The sequence below is a fragment of the Etheostoma cragini genome, chromosome 19 (assembly GCF_013103735.1).
Source record: "Etheostoma cragini isolate CJK2018 chromosome 19, CSU_Ecrag_1.0, whole genome shotgun sequence".
In the NCBI taxonomy this organism is placed as follows: Eukaryota; Metazoa; Chordata; class Actinopteri; order Perciformes; family Percidae; genus Etheostoma; species Etheostoma cragini.
Window position 1 is genome coordinate 1125664 of NC_048425.1, and position 16655 is coordinate 1142318.

A 16655-nucleotide genomic window follows, 5' to 3' on the forward strand; every position below is an offset into this window, starting at 1 on the left:
GCATAGTCTGTCCACCAGAGGACGCTCTACAACGTCCCTGTTAGTGATGGTGTTGCATAGTCTGTCCACAAGAGGACGACCTACAACTTCCCTGTTGGCAACACTTATTATTTATTTTGTTAACGTGTTTTTGTTCAAAGGATTTTAACTTTCATATCTTCAGTTTGTATTTTTCTACATTTTATTTATCAGAAGTTTACAAATTATCAATATATTATTTTAGTGAGAACTCATAAATAACTACAAATAACTAATGATAGGGAAATCTGTGTGCATTTCTTGATAATTTAAATAATATATCTGCCGATATATCAGATTTTTAAATAAAAAAATATTTGTATATACAGTATATCGGCCTTGAAAATCCTTTATCGGTCGGCTCTAGTTTAGCGTACGAACTGTTAAAGAAAAAATGGCATTCTCAGTTTCTCAGTGGGCCCGAACAAGCACATTCCCCGATAACCTTCGGACATTTAACATACCTTCAGATTAAAGATGAAAGAAACACAACAAATCGTGACATTTTGTCCAAAGCGCTCACCTGCGGCGTTGTGTTTGTGGTACTCGATGAGCTCGGGGATGGAGCTGAACAGGTGTTTCTCAGCCAGGTAGAACTGAGGCGGCGAGCCTTTGGTCTTGATGTGGTAATGTTTTATAACGGGACATCCCTCCCTGCAAACACCACAACATCACAACCTCACATCAACACCACAACATCAACATAACAACAACATCACAACAACAACAACATCACAGCAACAACATCACAACAACAACAACACAACAAAGTGACTTCCTACCTCCGTTTACTACACAAAAATCATGTAAAAATTTAAAAAATAATGCATACAGTAGGTCCTATCTGAAGTTAGTTTGTAGAACGTACAAAAACATGAAATTTATTTAATTTATTAATTTAATTTAGTTATTTTTGGAATTTATGGTCAATAAACCTAATTTATAGGAAATTATCCCTAATGTTTGAGTTAGAAAAGCAGAAATTATGAATTATTGAGACTAAAAGTAAAGGAATGGATGTTGATGATAATCACAGACTGGAATATGTCAACTTTTACTCAATACTATTTCAAAAACACTTCCATTTGTTTTACAATGCTATAAAATTGAATAAGACGCCCCAAAATTAATGAAAGTAGAGATGTGTACTTGGCAAAGAGCGTTGGGTGGAATCAATCATGTTATTTTGGGGAATTAAAAAGAACATTGGTATAGGACAACATGGGGACAACATGGAGACAACATGGGGACAACATGAGGGCAACATGAAGACAACATGAGGACAACATGGGGACAACATGAAGACAACATGGGGACAACATGAGGGCAACATGAAGACAACTGGGGGACAACATGAGGACAACATGAAGACAACATGAGGGTTAAATATTTGACATTAAGACAAAGGGACAACATGAAGACAAGGGGACAACATGGCGTCTGTACCCGGCGGCGGACTTGGCATAGAGAGACACGGTGTAGGTTCCTGGGGTGCTGGAGTCTCTGACAATGAAGGCACCTTCTTTGTCCTGCAGGGGGCGACAGACACACACACACACACACACACACACACACACACACACACACACACACACACACACACACACACACACACACACACACACACACACACACACACACACACACACAGAGTGAGATTTCTCACCCCGCAGCTAAGACAGAGAGCTCAACACATGGGGTGAAAAGAGGAGTTGCAGCAATGTGCACTTAAATCTGGTGTTTTTTTTAAATAAAACCATGGAAACCTGTTCTGGTACAACCTCAAAATACAATCAAGAACCTTAAAATGTGCAAAATATGGGAGCTTTACGTTATTTTAGGGGCATTTTAGGTCTTTCATAGAGAGTTAACTGAAAAAGAAGAAGGGAATTGAGGAAACGAAGCTCTCTGGCCAGACTTTGACCTCTAGTCTCAAGGACACCGGGTCATTCAAAAGGCACGGTTTGACCTTTTCTGCACAGCTTTGTTTTGGGTAGTTTTGCACCACAGGACGACATAAATAAGACAAAAACAGCAAGAGTGTGTCCAATGACTGAGAGGAGGTCAAAGAAGTAATAAAGGAACACATGGAGATGAACAATTAAGATCAAATAACCAAAGAAGTGAACACACATGGAGAGAATGAGGAAGTAAAGAGAGATCTTTTTTAAGCTCACCTCTTTCCTCAGGAGCTCCTCTGCTTTGTTCCTGTTCACTTGTTTACTGTACCAACTAGACCAGAGGAATACAAATACATCAGTAATAATCACATCTGCATTTAAATGATCTTTTAGAGACTTTCTCTGCTTCCTGCTGGAGCTTTTAAGAGACAGAAATCTAAAAATAAAACACTATAAATTCTCTGTTTATCTGTATTATTCACTGTTTTATCAGCTGTTAAAGTGCTGTGACTTTACCGTGACAAATGATTAACAAACTCACACAAACTGCTGCAGGTTTCCGGATTTCTTCTCTGTTACATAGTTACTTGGGATGTAGCCTTCCTCGCTGCATGGGAAACACACACCAGTCACCAAAAACACACACACAAGGAAACAGGTTAGGATTAGGGCATGGATACCCATTTAAAAATATCAGAAATCATATCAGAATCCGGTTAAAATATAGAGTAAAAAAAAAAAAAAATGTGGCATAAATTATGCATAAATAAAAACTACAATGTCCCTGATGCCAGCTGGTAACATGTGAATATCTTCTAATTTCTTAGTTTCTTCTCTTTGAGACAGTGAACTGAAGAAAAACAACCATATATAAATATATAAAATCTTTGAGTGAATGACGTGAATGACTATTTTGAAGACATTTTAATGCCGATATGTTACATATTTCAGCAATAAATGGGACGTGAATGACTATTTTTAAGCCATTTTAGTGCTGATATGTTACATATTTCAGCATTAAATGGGACGTGAATGACCATTTTTTACATTTTAATGCTGATATGTTATATATTATAGCGTTAAATGGGTCGTGAATGACTATTTTTGACATTTTAATGCTGATGTGTTACATATTTCAGCGTTAAATGTGACGTGAATGACTATTTTTAAGCCATTTTAATGCTGATGTGTTACATATTTCAGCGTTAAATGGGACGTGAATTACCATTTTTAAGACATTTTGATGCCGATATGTTACATATTTCAGCGTTAAATGGGACGTGAATGACCATTTAAGCCATTTTGATGCCGATATGCTCCATATTATGACGTTAAATGTGTCGTACCTGTACTTGTTGCGAGCTTTGTACCAGTTGACGTCACTCTTATCCAGGATGACGTACTCGGCTCCTTTCACCAGACTCAGGTCGTGCGGCTCGGTGCCCTGGAAGTCGTACAGCGCCACCACCACTTCCTCCTCCTCCTCGCCATCATCATCATCATCATCATCATCATCATCATCATCAGCAGCATCAGCGGGCTGAGGGACCGGAGGAGGAGGCCGCCGCTGCTGTGAGACCAAGAACAAATGGTCAGTGTGTGTGTGTGTGTGTGTGAGAGTCTGTGTTGGTGCACACGCGTGTGTGTGTGTTTGTTTATGTGTGTGTTTGTATGCGCATGTGTGTTTGTGTGTCTCTGTGTGCGCATATGTGTAAGTGTGTGTGCGCGTGTGTGTATACGTACGTGTGTATATGTGTGTGTGTGTCTCTGGGTGCGTGTATTTGTGTGTATCTGTTTGTGTGTGTATGCATTTTTGTGCGTGTTTCTGTGTCTGTGTGTGCATATATGCATGCATGTGTGTTTGTGTGTGCGTGCGTATATGCATGTGTGTGTGTGGGCGTGTGTGTGTGTGGTTACCCTCTCGTTACACACCTCACCAGGAATCGGGGGTAAAGGTTTTCTGGAAACTAGAAAAGAAGAACGGAAAACGTAAACCAAGCGGAAAGTTAAAAATGTCATCTCTGCTCGTCTGACCTCTGTGACCTCTGTGACCTCTGTGACCTCTGGCTGATCTGGAACATGAGCATTACGTCAAACGTATCGCAGCTCTGCAGCTAGTCAGTTAAAGAATCAGCTAACGGCTTAAATCCAACGATGTGATTTCCTGCATTTCTTCTGCATGTAGTAAATGTTGTTATGAACAAGGAGCTCATTAGTATTCACATTAACAGTCCCTTGTTCCTATTGGCTGGCTTGGAGTGGGTGGGGCTTAGCAAATTTACCCGGGGGCCTTAGTTGTGTTGTATGGTGAAGGGTATGTGATGATGTAGGGGGGGGGGGGTTAATTCCAAAAGGCCAAGGGAACTTTTTCAGGATGCAGAGTATCCCGATCCATGTAATAACTGGTCTTTAATAGTAAAAACCTGCCTCTATGGGGTTTTAACATGGGGGGGGGGGGGGGGGGGGGGGGGGGGGGGGGGGGGGTGGTGTATGAATGCACCTTTAAACCGACACAGCCAGCTGAGTGATGAGTGATTTCTTACTGTCTCCAAACAGGTTGTACTCCTCGCAGCCCGGAGCCTGTTTTTCCGCCTGGCGACAGCAGAGCCACGCCCCTTCCTGCCACAGCTGGGGGTGAAACTTGGCCGAGATCACGGGGTTGTCTTTGATCTCTGCAAGTCAATTTATTAATATAGTCAATTTATTAATATGGTCAAAATATTAATATAGTCAAAATGTTAATAGAGCACATTTAAAACCAACCTAGACTGGACAAAAAGGTATAGCTTATGCTATAACTGCAATGTTATGGAAGCAAATAAGAGACGTAAGTATTGAATTTGAACAGCCACTGAACACTTGATATTGAAATATTTTATTTTGAAAATTATGTATCTGAATTTGTTTTTTAATTTAACATTTTAAAAAAAATTTGATTTACCAAGAATTTTCAAATTTCAATTTCAAAGAGGTGAATAAATTCAGAGATGTGGTTTCTGAAGTAAAACAACTTCAAAGAGGTGAAATCATAGCATAAAAAAATTCAGATATGTCATTTTCAAAATAAAATATTTCAATTCAGTTAAGTATTCAGTGGCTGTTAAAATTCAAAGGCTTATGCCTCTTATTTGCTTCCATACGATGTCTGCAGACAGAAAGTAGCTGTTGTCTGGAAGAAGTATCTGTAGCACGTCACCTTTAAGGTATCTATATAAGATTAATTCATTTAATTAGGACAATGCACATGTCATCATGTCACTGGTCTGCTGTAAAACTTTCCTATTGGCTGTAACAGCCCTCATATATATCCTGGACTGTGGTCATAACATCTACATCTAACATCTTATAACTTAGTCCCTGTTACATAATGTTCCTATTCTTAGACTCAGTCCGTTTACAGGTTATGTTTATGTTTTATAGTCATAGTCAATATTTTCTGTCCGTCACATTAATCAACATTTCTGTAAATGCACCAGTGTTAGCCAGTCGGCTAGTTTTCAACTGTAGTCCTGGTTACCCAGCATGCACGTCTTCATGGTGGGAGGAAACCCAGAAGTGCTAACTTCTGGGTTTCCAGGGCTGTAGTACTGGAGTCCGGTCTTGGGCTCGAGATTCAAGTCCGTTTTTCTGTGGTCTCGGACTCGCTAGTATTTGGACTCGGACTTGTCTCTGCCTCGGCTCCTGGTCTTGCCAAATATGGCTTCTGGGCTTTTGGTCTGAACCGAGTCCAGGTGTCTTTATCGTGTTGATACTAATATTGAAGGGAAATGAAACCCAAAATGATGGTCTTGATACTGTCATGCATAAGACCTTCTTTTCTGTCCTGGACTCGGTCTCGACCTGGACTCAGACCCCTTTGGACTCGGTCTTGACCTGGACTCGAAGCTCTTTGGACTCGGTTTTGACTAGGACTCGACTAGTCCTGGTCTTGGACTTGTCCTGGACTTGACTAAGGTGGTCTTGACTAGTAGATACCTTCAAGTAAAGTGTAACCTAAGTATCATTTCAGTGACATTTAAACAAGTCCTCCTTTGTGTGGCCCAAAGTTGGTATGTGAGGTTATAAAACTTAAAACCTAAATCCCTTCAGGACATGAATGTAAAGACGTTAGATTCAACATTCCTTTAATTGTCATCCGGCAAAACAAAAATGTAAAGCACGATGGAAATGAAGAGCATGGCTCCTTTAAAAGCACAGACACAAAAGGTGTGACACCTGCTTTTCAACTCAAGTTCAGTTCAGAGAGTATTCTCATTTCCCAAAAGTCTTCAAAGCTGCATTAATTGATTTAATTGATTTTTGGCAACTTGGGTGCAGCAGAAACTCGCTGTAGGCTCGTCGTTGTAAAACAGCTGTGTCCGAAAATACCACTATGAGAGCTGCTATATATATTAAAAACACACCGAGAAGCTTAATTTAATGTCTTTTCATTACAATTTGAGGGATGTTGAGTTATGCTTGGCCTATAATCTGAATTTTAGCAGTTATCTGTCTTGTATTTTGGCAAATTTGCACAATTAAAAGTACGACCGAATAAGCTAAAAGCTAATTATGTTAGCATTTTACCCTTTAAAGTGCTCATGTTATGAAAAGAAATCACTTTTTCTGGGTTATTTTGTGTCTCTGGTGCTCCAGCACGCATACACACTTGGAGAAATAACCATCCATGGTGTTTTGAGTGAGATCCGGTTTCTGAATGTCCTCTGATCTGGTTTCTGAATGTCCTCTGTCTTCAGTCCCAGGGTGAGCTGTCCAACATCTGCACGGCTTTCTATGTCACTAGAGACGAGGCGGCTAACCGTAGCATGCTAGCTCGTTCTCAATGGAAAACACTGCTCCAACAGCCACTAGTTGACCATAATCTCCAAAAGAACTACTTCCTGTCCCTGTTCTTCAGGTATTCCACAAGTGTCCCTGGTCTAGAAGAAGTCTCCCAGCTGATCCTGCCTTGGACTGACCAAAGCTGGAGAAAGAGTTATCAGCTGATGGGATCTTACCGAGCTACTGAGCATGTGCAGCTCCCAACAAAGATAGGATAGAAGGGAGGGTCTCACTCTGGAGATAAAACTAGTGAGATGTCTCACTCTGGAGATCAAACTAAAAAGGCAGAATCCATCATGTCCGATAGTTCTCACCCCCTAAATGCAGAATTTAATTTGCTGCCCTCCGGTTCCCGTTTCAGTAAGCCACCAGCCAAAACAAATAGGTACAAACTCTCCTTCGTTCCCTCTGCCATCTCTCTGCTTAACTCTGGGAGGACTAGGTAATGTCGGCACATATGGTACACTGGGGTTTAAACTTTATGTTGTGGTCATTTACTTATTTATTTATTTTCATTATTTGGTAAAAACTGTATTTTAAATGATGTTGTTGTCTTTGTTGTCATGTACCGTGTGTCAGTTTCTTGCTACTGCAGCAAATGAATCGCCCATTGGGGACAAATAAAGGTTTTGATTGATTGATTGATTGATTGAAACTACAGAGACGTCTCACTCTGGAGATAAAACTAGTGAGATGTCTCACTCTGGAGATCAAACTAGTGAGATGTCTCACTCTGGAGCTAAAACTGGTGAGATGTGTTACTCTGGAGCTAAAACTAGTGAGATGTCTGACTATGGAGCTAAAACTAGTGGGATGTCTCACTCTGGAGCTAAAACAGAGACCTAAACACACAGGGTGAAAACAGGATCTGCAGCAATGTGCAGTACAACAAAAGTATGGAGTTATTTTAAAATGAAACCATGGAAACCTATTCTGGTCCAACCTCAAAATACAATTACAGTATGAACCTTCTACGTCACCCGGATCGTTGGTCTGATTGGTTGAAGGACTTTCATTTGAACTATGGCCCGTTGCAGAGAAAATGCAGAGCAGACTCCCCAGACCAACGCTCAGTCTCAAGTCTACTGAGCTCGGCTTGGTCTGGTGACAGCCAACCTTTTGTTTTTTTGGTGATTGCATCCCTGTTTTGTTGCACACTTTAGATTTGTGCTTGTCTCAGAGTGGACAAGTTTGTGTAGCGATAAAGGGAAATGGAAACAGACTCAGACAAGGTTGTGTCCACAATCTGAGCTTCAAAGTTGTGTTTTTGATTTCAGTTTTACTGAATTTCATTTCGAAAATGTCCAAAATATCCCTTCAAAGCGGCACCCAACCTCGTTTGACCACCTTGTCTCAGGTGAAACGTCACCTACCGGAACACAGTCAGAGAGGAAACAGTGGGCACTGCAGGAAACTTGGCCTCAAGTGTGAAGACCAGGTTCATATGTGGTTTTAGAGTGTGAAAAAAACATCTTTGCAGCAGCAACAGTGCACTGAATGTACTGAACGTGATATCTCATTCTACATCTGTATACGCTGCTCTGCTGTTTCAAATCACTGTAATAAGAGCAGAATAAAACAGGGACTGACCCTCTTTGAGGCTCCGGACCCAGAGACTTCTGCTGTCGTGACTCGGAGCGAACACGTAGAGAGTGTTGGTGTCGTACACCACCTGCACACACACACACACACATACACACACACGCGCACACACACACACATACACACACAAAAGCTGGTTAGGAAACACAATTTAGTAGAGACATTTGGGCATATTACAGTTTAAAGTGCTCATATCATGCTTTTAGGCTTTCTCCCTTTCCTTTATTGGGTTATATATCTTTTTTTGTGCATATAAAAAAGCCCAAAGCTCATACTCTGCTCCTGACTGGCTAGTAGTCCTTACCTAGGTACCGTCAGGGCCCTCATATCTCTGCTCCTGACTGGCTAGTAGTCCTTACCTAGGTACTGTCAGGGCCCTCGTACTCTGCTTCTGACTGGCTAGTAGTCCTTACCTAGGTACTGTCAGGGCCCTCATACTCTGCTCCTGACTGGCTAGTAGTCCTTACCTAGGTACTGTCAGGGCCTTGTACTCTGCTTCTGACTGGCTAGTAGTCCTTACCTAGGTACTGTCAGGACCCTCATACTCTACTCTTGACTGGCTAGTAATACTACTTTGGCAAATATTTGTATTTATCCCCAAACAAGGGATATAATCCACATGCAGTGATGAATAAAATGTAGGTTAACACTGAATGTGTTGTGTTATACTGTTTTGTTTTTAGTTATATGGGTATTAGTCTTTTAAAGGTAACACTTAATATTTGTACCTCTGAACTCGAATGTAGCCCCAACTTGGCCCCTTTATATAAAATGGTCTAGAACCGTTACTGTTTGTACCTGAAAGGGGTATTTGTTCTGGCAGGGGATGATTCCTCCGACGTTCTTCACGATCTCGGCACATCGGATGCGACTCAGCTCGATCGAGCCTCTCCTGAACTTCTTCTGTTGATGGAAAAACAGCACATTGTAGAAATCAACTACACACAGACACACACTTCACACAAAGGTGACGCCATAGACGCAGTTTGAAAAAAAACTTCTCTACAACGTCCCTGTTAGTGATGGTGTTGCATAGTCTGTCCACCAGAGGACGCTCTACAACGTCCCTGTTAGTGATGGTGTTAACAAATTATCATACTAATTTAGTGAGAACTCATAAATAACTACAAATAACTAATGTAAGGAAAATCTGTTTGTTTTGTCACACGTTTCTGGATTTAAAAAAAATATATATATCGGCCGATAAATCGGCATATCGGATTTTTAAATAACTAAATATTTGCATCGGTATCCGCCTTAAAAATCGGTCAACAGATGATGACGAAAGATTATTTACGTTGTGTATTGTGCTGATGTCCATTACCATACACTGTCACACTTTAAATAAAATAAATAAAATAACATAAAATAAATTAAGTGTTTGTGACATTTAATCTTTCAACTTTGCTCTAAAGTGAAGATCTCAAGCCCTCCGATGTTCAATCCAAAGTTTCGCAGAATGTCTCTGCACTTCAGTTCAACTGGGACCGACATTAAACTAATAAAGTGACCTCTGCTTTTCCATCGTAGTACGCCAGCCGGTTCTTGGTGAGGACGAACAGCCTCTCCTTGTAGTTCAGCGGCGACGTCCGCCTCTTCTGTTGCGAACGCTTGATGAGTGTCTCCTCCAATAGCAGCTCGGCACTCATCGTGGTCCCGCCCACACCCTCAGCTCATTGGTGGATGTCGTCAGAACGCAGCGGTCAGGAGCTGAGCAGATAGTGAGGAGATGGTTTTTATTTTTTTTATTTTTTTACAGTGTGTTCAAATATAAAATATTTAAGACACATACAAAGTAAAAACCAAAAAGTAGTCTTAAAACAAAGTTAAATTTGTTTGTTTTGTCCAAAATATTGGGGACGTTACGTTGGGTGATTTTTCCGTTGAATGCTCGGTAACCTAGCAACCTTCCAGAGCACTTGACAGCAGAGAGGCTAACGCGGGAGGCAGCGATCATGGAGACAGTTGTTATAACAATAATAATACATGACTTTAAGGATGATGTAGTTAATGATCGTAGTAAGATGAGAACAATGGCGTCCAGGGTCTGCAGCTCAAAAATCACGGACACGACAACCAAAACATCTAACTTTATCCGAAACTACAAAAACTACAAAAAAAGGTGACATTACGTAGCTAAATGTGTTTTTTAACGGCTGTACTCACTAAGCTAGCTAACGGCTAAGCTAACAGTCTTTGTAACGGCTGGACTCACCTAGCTAGGTATAGCTAACGGTTAGCTAGCTAACGGTTAAGCTAACAGTCTTTGTAACGGCTGGACTCACCCAGCTAGCTGTAGCTAACGGTTAGCTAGCTAACGGTTAAGCTAACAGTCTTTGTAACGGCTGGACTCACCCAGCTAATTATAGCTAACGGTTAGGCTAACAGTTACGACTCAATTGTAACGGCTGAGTTGCCCAGCTAGCTAGCTAGTTAACCGTTACATTAGCTAACGGTTAGCTGTTGTTTGACAGAGGTGATGACAGCCACGTTAGTTACCCTGCCAAAGTAACCTTTAATTAGGGGAAGTGGTTAACGTTAGCTTATTAGACAACTAATTTTTTTTCACACAGCTAAACATAGGCTACAACTCAATGCTTTTTACATTACAGCTTTTTTGGGATTCATAAACCTGGCCCGCGGGGTTTTGTGCCTTCTGGTTTTTCTGGTTTCCGAGCCTGTCCAGATGCCGAAGAACCCTTATTGTAGTTGTTTGAGAGCCTATAAATCATGCGTTTCCAGCCCAGGGTAACCAGTTATTTCAGACCTAGAGTTGTTGTTTTGGAGTACTCAGATACACAGTGATTCACGGCTTACTACCGAGAAACAATGAAGTAATGTTCTTGACATTAACGTGATTATTGATAGTGTATGTGCGGTCTTGTATGTTGTTATTTTTGCAAAGCATCCTATCCCAAGGAGCATCCTAATTTCTCTCATAGTAATTTGTAGTAGTGCTGTAGTAATGCAGTGCTCAGATATTCGGTTCAGTACAGTTTATATTGAGGTGCGACATGCAAAAATAATGCTTAAAATAAAAGACAATTAAATCCTTGTTTATTTTTTAATCTAAGTTAAAGTTTGAAGGTGCTAAACATAAGAGAAGGTTGAGGAGGATACGGTTTATTTATGGGTTAAATGTTTGCTAGAAAGCGTTTAAACGTTAGTTTTAACCTAGTTAGATAACGTTAAAACTGTAACTACTTGTGACTTGCTTCTTTCCCCCCAGTGACTTGACACTTGCTTGACACTTTGACAAAGTGTGATTGTCACAGCTTGTATTTCTACACTGTGGTGTTGTTACTGTAACTGAAGTAAAAAGATCTATTTAATATGATTTTTTCACACTTTTGAAGTGCTGTCCCGTGTTTTCCGACAGCAGAAGGAAGCAAAAAGCATTGTGGACTCTGTGCACCTGCTCACGGGTGGTTTAACTTCATTAACTTAGGTAGGAACATTATAAAACATATGTATCTACAAACAACGGATTCGTATGATACATTAGTTATGCTGCATTATCGTCTAGTTGTATCATGTTTTATGATACTTAAGCCCACCAATGTAAGGTGTTTCCTTCTCCTGCTGTGCCAACTTTGTTGACCGCAGTTCTGTAGCGATCCTGCGCAGCCGCAGTAGTTTAAAAAAAAACCCACTAATGAAGTCATGTCAATAAAACAAAGAGATTGTTTTACCTTGTCTCGACATCTCGCAGTTCTCAGGGCATTAGTGTGCGTTTGATTCCCTTGCCGACGTGAATGAGAGGAGCGGGATTCAGGAAATGAAGAAGGGGGCGGACACACCTCCGCGTGCGTGTGTGTGCGCGCGTGCTAGTGTGTGTGTATGTGCATGGTTGTGTGTCTGTGGACAGGAAGAGGTCAGTGTGTCAGAAAGCAGAGCAAAAGATTATAGAATATCTGCTGCAATGAAACACTATCTCTGTGAGGACTTTTCAGCCTTAAGAGGGAAGAAATCTTTTGTTTTTAGTGAGCAGGTTGTTTAAAAAGTGACCATTTGAAGTAAAGTGAGGCGTGTTTAAATTTTGGCAATTATAGACAGTGAGTTCTTTGAAAAGTGATTTTTTTGCAACAAAAAGAAAGGACAGTTTGAAAATATGAGGATGTTCTTGGAAAGTGGAGTCTTATTTTAGCCTTTTTTGTTTTGGGAACATTTGTAAATTATGCATGTTTTTTTTTTAAAATTAGGAACAGTTTGGGGATATGACAAGAGATTAAAATGAGCTTTTAATTTAGAAACGTAGATGTTCCGGATGTTTAAAAAAAGAAAGAAAAAGGACCGTTTTGAAGAGTAAGAACAATTGAGTTTTTTTTGTATAAAAGTAGGGACTTATTTGGAATATAAGGACAGTTAAAACAGTTTTGGAGAAGATTTTAAGGACGTTTTTTAAAGTGAAGACTATTCCAAAACATGAGGACTGTTTTTTATAATTTCATTGGGATGATTTGGTAATTAAGGAAGATATATCAATTTCCTAATAGAAGAGACATTTTAAGAAAGCTAGACCGCGTTGTAAATTAGGGACAAAATTAAGACATTTTGATCGAGCACTTACAAGTTCAGGGTGTTTTTAAAAACTGAGGACAGTTTTGAAGAGTAAACAGTATTCATACCAATGTGTGTGTTTATGTGTGTGTGTCTCTGTGTCTTTGCGTGTGTGTGTATGGTGAAACTGACCTTCCATGGTTCAACACATGTTAAATATTTTCCAACACCTGTTATTTTGAAGCGTTTTAGCTACAGAACAACTGAACTGTGTAACTCGGGTCACGTGACCTGGATCCTTTCTGCAATCAGCAGCTGCTTTCAGTTCCTTTCTTAGAAAATCAGAGAGCCGAGCTGTGAAACTTCCTGTGGGCACCGAACTCACTACTACATTAAGATTTCTTTTAAAATTGAGTTTCTCACTTTGGTGCCTAGAGTCTGGTGTCAAAGGTTAAAAAACTCACACACACACACACACACACACACACACGCTCAACAATCAGCACTCACCTCTACAACCTTCCCTCTAGCGCCACCATGAGGCTGACGTTTGTGGTTTTGAGTCAAATGTCTCGACAACTACCGGATGGATTTCCATGATATTTGACACTAGTGTCCACGGAGACGTGAGGACGGATCTCACCAATGTTGGAGACTTGTCCTCCAGCGCCACCGACAGGTCAAAATCTTTGACTCACCCTGTGAAATAGCTCAGTACTGTCTTTATGGACTAGCGCTGAATATGGTGGAAACATTAAGGGAGTCACTAACTCTATTTTGTGTGTGCGTGTGTGTGTGTGTGTGTGTGAGAGAGAGAGAGAGAGACGGATGTTTTGTGGTTTCATTCACGTCATTGTTTCACTTCCGCTCTCTCTTGATCTCTTCTGCTATATGTCTTCTCTCTCTCTTTATATGTATTCTCACTGTCTCTCTCTCTCTCTTTGTATCACTCTTTGTAGCTCTCTCTCTCTCTATCGGTCTCTCTCTCTCTCTCTGTATCTCTCACTCTCTCTGTTTGTCTCTCTCTCTTTCTGTCTCTTTCTCTCTCTCTTTTAATTAAACTCTATCAGTGTGGTTGAAGCCGACAAAGACAGACATGAAATAATATCCGTTTCTTCTTGTTTCTCCCCATGTATCTTCTCTTCTTTGCCACCTTCTCTACTTCCTCCACCCACCTCTTTCTTTCTCTCTCTCTCTCTCTCTCTCTCTCTCTAGGTGTCTGTTCTTCACATATTGCAAGGTTTCCGACCTGCGTGGCGTCACATCAGCCCCCGCGATGCGAGCTTATCGCGCAGTAATCAAAGCTGGCCCCTAAAAACTTCATCTATAGAAGAGATAAAACTAGAAGAAGAGGAGGAGGACTGAGGGAGGGAGGGAGGGAGGGAGGAAGAGCTGGAAAGGAAGACGAAGAGGCGTAAAGACGGTCGATCATGATTCAGTCAAGTAAGTACCTTTTACCTACTGTCTGCATATCAAATATTAATAATTCAACTTGATGTGACTGGAGCGACTTTAAGGAGAAACTTTCTTTCAGCAGCGGGATTTAGCAAACTGAACTAAAGACGAGTGAGTTATATTTCAGCGCTGTACCGCTGTGAGAAGGAGGAAAAAACTACAAACAGTAGAAGAAGAACGTGCGCAAAACATGCACAGTTAATTTAAGACAAAACAATCAGAGTGAGAGCGACACTAGTCTATCAAAACAACAGTATTTGCTCCGTGTGAGTGTAACAAAAGGTAACACTCACACTGCAAGAGAACGTCAAGGTAACCGTAGCCATGGCAGCGCGAGCTGGTTCTGATCCACAGAGATGTCGACGTTAGGAACTTCCTTCACCGGACCTGAGACCGGCCGACAAATCTGGACCTAAATGTTCTGTCAGGAGATCGTGTAATAGAGATGTTTTTGTTCAAGACGTTTGTGGTGATTTCAACCACGGCACACACTTCGTGTCTAGAGCTGCAGAGAGGAGCAGTTCAGTTTGTCGACTATTTTGATAATCGATTCATCTCATTTGAGTCATTTGTTTTGGGGAGAAATCAGGAACTTCTCTGATGTCAGCTGGTTAAATGTTTTTAAGTAGTCTCTTCTCTCTGTGACAGTAAACTGAATATGTTTGAGTCGTGGACAAAACGAGACGTTTGAGGATGTCGTCTCGGACTTTTAGGGAACACTGATCCACATTTATCACCATTTTCTGATGTTTTACACACACACACACACACACACACACAGGTTGACATAGACAGACCGAGACACACATATATACACACTAACAGAGACACACACACAGACATACACACTCGCACAGAGAGACACACACACACACACAAACACACAGACAGAAATATACACAGACCCACACACACACACAGATAGACAGACACACGCACAGAGACACACACACAAACACACAGACAGACACAGACACACACACAGATAGACAGACACACGCAAAGAGACACACACACAAACACACAGACAGACATATACACAGACACAGACACACACAAACGCAAAGACACACATACTGTAATAGTGTTGCGTGTGTGTGTCAGGAAACCGAGGCTGAAAGCTGCAAAATGTCCCTCTGATCTGCCGAGTTCATCGAAACATTGAGCGGCTGAAGAGGAGTTTCACTTCTGATTCCGGCGCAGCCGCAACAAACGGGCCGGTTAACCAGACGCAGCCTGAACGCCTCGTCCACATGGACACTGGGCTTTACTGGATTTACAGATGTGAAAGCCCTCTTACGCGGCAATCACACCAGAAAAGGGGGGGGCAGTGTCCATGAAACGGCCCGTTTGTCTGACGTCCTGTTGTGTTCTTACCCCCCTCCAACAAAGCACAAGTAGACTTTATATTTCACCGCTACTGTTTTCCCTCAGATTGACAATTTCGACTGTACTTGAAGGCAGCATCGTTTCACAGGAGAGAGGGAGAGAGAGAGACAGAAGAGGCGAGCGTGCTTTGTTGTCGCAGGAGACATTCAGCAGTATGTTGTTTTTTAGCAGAACACTGAAAGCAACACTTTAACATTCGTTTATGTGTCTTATATGGCATATTTTCCTCCTATCATCTCGGGTGGGGGGGGTCTCAGTTAAATTCCAGGTGATCTAGAGTTCGGTTCACTTCCGGTGAGACCGCGATCCGAACCCAAATACAGGAAGTGAGCCAAAAAACAGAGCGTTCACTAGCCTGCAGCTTCAACCTCGCGCCTACTGTACGGACCTCTATATGATTTGAGGGGATGATGACGTCCAGACCCGTAAGCTGTTCTGAGCACGCGTCGCTGGCCGTCTGTGTGACATCATCATCGTCGTCTTCTTCTGAAATATACAGTATGCTCAGTGTGCGCGCAAACCAGCCAAAATGAAATATGCAATGTTGCATCTTCCCTCCGCCGCCCCCTCCAAATCCCACCGAGACTACCGAGCTAAAGGTGTGAAAACGCCCTTCACTTAAAGGGTTTGTCCCTTTAAGACGGAGCATGAGTTAATAGATCCAATGGATGGAGAGATCATCGGCCCTGGCTGATTGTCAGGGCCGTTTGTTGGCAGTTTGACGCACAACCATACCGTGGTGTGTGTGTGTGTGTGTGTGTGTGTGTGTGTGTGTGTGTGTGTTATGGTTAGCTACATGATTGGTGGATAAGAGCCAGACACTTTATTGTATGAAAGAGAGGGAGACAGAGAGACAAAGGGAGACAGAGAAAGAGAGAGAGAGAGAAAGACAGAGAGAGAGAAAGAAAGAGAGAGACAAAGGGAGAGAGAGACAGAGAGAGAGAGACAGAGAATGAAAGAGAGAGAGAA

The 16655-nt window shown here is 41.5% G+C and overlaps 2 protein-coding genes across 4 annotated transcripts in view; one reads left to right on the forward strand and one right to left on the reverse strand.

The window, feature by feature from the left end:
• Positions 1–12143, reverse strand: part of tec (tec protein tyrosine kinase) — a 19685-nt gene extending 7542 nt beyond the window's left edge. Inside the window, exons 1-11 of one of the 3 annotated variants that reach the window (XM_034901086.1) lie at positions 12035–12143; positions 9854–10052; positions 9141–9245; positions 8331–8412; positions 4463–4591; positions 3837–3886; positions 3266–3489; positions 2461–2526; positions 2196–2250; positions 1465–1547; positions 542–672 (exon numbers count right to left, since the gene is read on the reverse strand). In XM_034901086.1, the coding sequence (XP_034756977.1) occupies positions 542–672; positions 1465–1547; positions 2196–2250; positions 2461–2526; positions 3266–3489; positions 3837–3886; positions 4463–4591; positions 8331–8412; positions 9141–9245; positions 9854–9991 (1063 nt within the window). In that variant the 5' untranslated portion in view covers positions 9992–10052; positions 12035–12143. The remainder of the gene's footprint in view (positions 1–541; positions 673–1464; positions 1548–2195; positions 2251–2460; positions 2527–3265; positions 3490–3836; positions 3887–4462; positions 4592–8330; positions 8413–9140; positions 9246–9853; positions 10053–12034) is intronic. The other 2 variants (XM_034901088.1, XM_034901087.1) reach the window with 2 other exon arrangements.
• Positions 12144–14009: 1866 nt separating this feature from the next.
• txk (TXK tyrosine kinase) overlaps positions 14010–16655 on the forward strand; it is a 15820-nt gene continuing 13174 nt past the window's right edge. Inside the window, exon 1 of the mRNA XM_034857316.1 lies at positions 14010–14285. Within this exon, the coding sequence (XP_034713207.1) occupies positions 14273–14285 (13 nt within the window). The 5' untranslated portion in view covers positions 14010–14272. The remainder of the gene's footprint in view (positions 14286–16655) is intronic.